This window comes from Ursus maritimus, unplaced genomic scaffold, assembly GCF_017311325.1.
Source record: "Ursus maritimus isolate PB19 unplaced genomic scaffold, ASM1731132v1 scaffold_25, whole genome shotgun sequence".
In the NCBI taxonomy this organism is placed as follows: domain Eukaryota; kingdom Metazoa; phylum Chordata; class Mammalia; order Carnivora; family Ursidae; genus Ursus; species Ursus maritimus.
The window spans coordinates 570688-574083 of NW_024425008.1; the positions used below are offsets into that span (position 1 = coordinate 570688).

Sequence of the window (3396 nt, forward strand, 5' to 3'; positions counted from 1 at the left end):
CCCCCCCCACCCTGCCCCCCCGCCGGGGCCAGGCATCCCCACCCCAGACAGCGACGTGGAGAAAGGAGGCCAAGGCAACAGACGCCGGGATCTTGCCACGTGATAGAATGATTTATTAGAACAAATTCCATGACAACTCATATAAAATAACCGTTTTCTGAAAGACATCCATGAGCCCACCTGAGGACAGACATACAGAAGTACCTCGGAGAAGCCAGACAAATAAGTTACCAATCCCAGTCGAAGGTTGGAAGGGGGAGGAACAGGGTTTGTGAATAAAAAAGTGCACAGCGATCACTGAGGGTGGGTGTGGATGAGAACGGCCACTGTTTGTTTCCGGGGGACAGGCTCTGGGCAACGGTGTGGGGCATGCAGGAGGCCGGAGGGGCCGGCGCCGCCTCCGTGTGGACACAGCAGGCTCGAGCAGCGGGGTCCTGGCGGGGAGCCCGCCACCACTCAAACACACGTAAACATCACAGGGGGGGGGGCACAGGACCCATGCACGCGACGCCACGTCGACTAAACGTAAACACAGACACATCACCCGTGGCAGCCCGGACTCACACCCACCGGCCCCCGGGCCCCATCCCGCAGTCGCCACTCACACAGGTGCCGGGCACGGTGCAGAGCGACCCCCGCCCCCACCTGCCACAGCCCACGGGCTCTTTGGCTTAGAGGCTCCAGAAACAGCCCCCCTGCCCGGGAGGGTGGCGCTCTGCCCACCCGGCGTGTTCCCAGCTGAAAGAACCCTGAGAAGGCGAAACTGTCCCTGGGGGCCTCCCCCTGCCACCCGCCCCCCACGGGACCAGGAGCACAGCAGCCTGCAGATACCCCAGGAATGCCCACAGCATCAGGGAGGACGGGGTGAGGGCTGGGAGAGGGGGCGCAGCATAGGAGCTTCTGGGAGCCCGTTTCCAGCCGCCTCGGTCAAGTGCTCACCTCCCCACCCCCACCCCCCCGCCCCCAGCCTAGGACCACGGGAAGCCAAGCGCAGAAGCCCAGCCACCGTGGCTGGGAAGAGCAGCCCCGCAGTGAGGACACGTGCCTGGGCTAGCTGTGAGCGCGGACACACGTGTCTGGCCTGTGTGTGCCTGTGTGCACGGCCCATGTGATGGCAGCGTGCACACTCGGGTTTGGCAGTTGCACTGGCACCAAAGGCTTGAAGCAGTGGGGTTCCTGCCCCAAACGTCTCCACAGGCCACATCCCCACCCCAGGCCACCCGACCCCTGGCAGGTGCACCCTGCCCTCAAGTCCTGGGGCATCAGGAGCCCCTCCCGGCTCCGTGTTTGGCACTGAATGACCCCCCCCCCCGGCCCAGCCCCTCTTCCTCTGCCTGGCCCCGGCCAGCACAGAGGGACGGCACAGGTAAGCCCACGGGAGCCCTCAGCAGAACAGCACTCCCAGCTCGAGAGGTGGGATGAGGGCTTCCGGGCCCAGGGGCGCTGCCGCGGTGGCACAGAACACGCTTTCCTTAAAAGCTAAAGACAAAAATAACAGCGGTGGAGAGGAGGTGGGTACACACCTGGGACGCCAGCCCTTGGCGGTGGCCACAACAGGAGCTCGGCCAGGAGGCCAGCAGGGGCAGCCGCAGGGGCTGGACCGTCCAGCTAGGGTACTGGCTGGGAGCTAGGGAGGGGGTCTGGGCACAGCGGCACCTGCCCACAGGGTTATGGCACGTGTGGGGGTCTGAGGCGAACTGTCCGCAGCCAGGAAGGGCCGTGGCGGCAGACAAAGGGCGCTGGAGGCGCTGGACCCAGGGCACGAGGAGGCGGCCGCGGCCCTGGCCACCTAGATCAGAAACCTGTCTGCATCAGGGAGGAAGGCGGGGAGGAAGGCGGGGTCCGGGAGGCCAGAGGACCCGCAGTTCGCCCGCTGTGGGAAGCTCCTCAGAGGCAGGGCCGAGGGGGGCGAGGACGGGCTCTGGACGGCCGGCCGGCTTTTCCCAAGCTGGGCTGAGCCCGCGGAGCCCCGGTTCCCGGTCAGCAGGTCCAGGTTCCCGCTGGGGTCCACGATGGCGTTGATGACTGCGGGGGCAGGGAGGCTCAGGCCGGCCGGCAGGTCCTGCCCTGCCTCCCGTGCCCACCCCGGGCCTCCCTCTGCTTGCACCACGGGCAGCACCGGGAGGGCTCACCCACCCCATATCTGCCCCCCCCCATCTGGACCACACCCACCTTCCAGCTGCTTCTGCACGCGTCTCAGTTCTTTCAGAATGGAGCTGATCTCCTGGAAGCGGGCGGGAGGGGGGAGATGGAGCAGGACCACCAAGGGGGTCACTCCCCCACTCCCTGAGCCAGGCGGCTGGGGGCGGGCCGGCCCTCACCTTGTTGGACGTCTTCAGGATGGGCACCTCGTTCTCCGAGTTGATCCTGGCTTCCAGCTCCTCCCAGGCACGCCCTGTGTTCTGAAAGAGGATCCTGCCGCCGAGGGAGCAGGCAGAGGACAGCGGTGACGGAGCCCAGACCCGTGTACGCCCACACCTCTCCCCCCACCGCGCCCCGCCTGTGCCCAAAGGGAAACACGGGCCCAGAGCAGGAACGGGGCTGGCTGGAGCCAGCGTCCCGGCCTCCGGCCCTGACGTGGGGAGGGCTGGGCTGGAGGCTGTGGGTCATTCTGGGACTCTGGTTCCTGGAAGCCAGGAACGCGTGTGCACGCGAGCATGCCCTGGGCCGTGCACCCCCTCCCCCACTGCAGCGGGTCCTGGCCGATGCGTGTGTGTTGGTGTCTGTGTCTGAGGGGAGTCTGGCGGGGGGGAGCTCCCACCGGCCCGCAGAGCTCGCGGGCCCTACGCACTTCATCTTCTCGGCGAGGTGCTCCGTGTTCTCCCGGATGGCGTGGGACAGCTGGGACACGGGGTTCAGCATCAGGTTGTCAAAGATCACCTGTGAGGACCGGGTGTCAGCACAGCGCCCTCCCGAAGGCCCCGCTCCCGGGTGAACCGCAGCACCCGGCCGGGAGGGCCCCATGAGCACGCGGCCTGGCCAGCTTTCTGAGGGGCGGGGGGTTGGGGTGCCTGCCTCCTCGCGGCTCCGAGGCCGCGTCTTGCCGGCGAGGGGGTCCTCACAGCGGTCATTCATGTTCTGATCCAAGTCTCGAGAGCTCAGGGAGCCAGGCGGCACCTTCTGGAAGTTGAGGCTGGCCTCGGGGATGCGCTGCACGAGCTGCGGACAGGGGCAGGTGTCTGCGCTCCTGGGGTGGGGGGCACCCGCCAGCAGGGCCAGACAGTGCTGCTACGACAGCAGGGGGACCAAGCGGACCCCACGCCCAGTCCCCTGGGGGCCCCGAGACGCCCCTCCCTGTGCTTCAGGGCGGCCGTGTGGGGAGCCGAGCACAGGATGCATAGCCTCGGTGGGGGCTCGCGGCTGAGACCGCCCATGCATGCGGGGGGGGGGGGGGGG

General features: G+C 67.6%; 1 protein-coding gene across 2 annotated transcripts in view; it reads right to left on the reverse strand.

Annotated features, from left to right (window-relative positions):
• Nucleotides 1-90: 90 nt before the first annotated feature.
• The window catches only part of CEP170B (centrosomal protein 170B), a 22778-nt gene continuing 19472 nt past the window's right edge, over nucleotides 91-3396 (reverse strand). For both annotated transcript variants that reach the window (XM_040641317.1, XM_040641316.1), the window contains exons 14-18: nucleotides 3016-3159; nucleotides 2792-2880; nucleotides 2322-2415; nucleotides 2173-2224; nucleotides 91-2025 (exon numbers count right to left, since the gene is read on the reverse strand). In XM_040641317.1, coding sequence (XP_040497251.1) covers nucleotides 1790-2025; nucleotides 2173-2224; nucleotides 2322-2415; nucleotides 2792-2880; nucleotides 3016-3159 — 615 coding nt within the window. In that variant the 3' untranslated portion in view covers nucleotides 91-1789. The remainder of the gene's footprint in view (nucleotides 2026-2172; nucleotides 2225-2321; nucleotides 2416-2791; nucleotides 2881-3015; nucleotides 3160-3396) is intronic.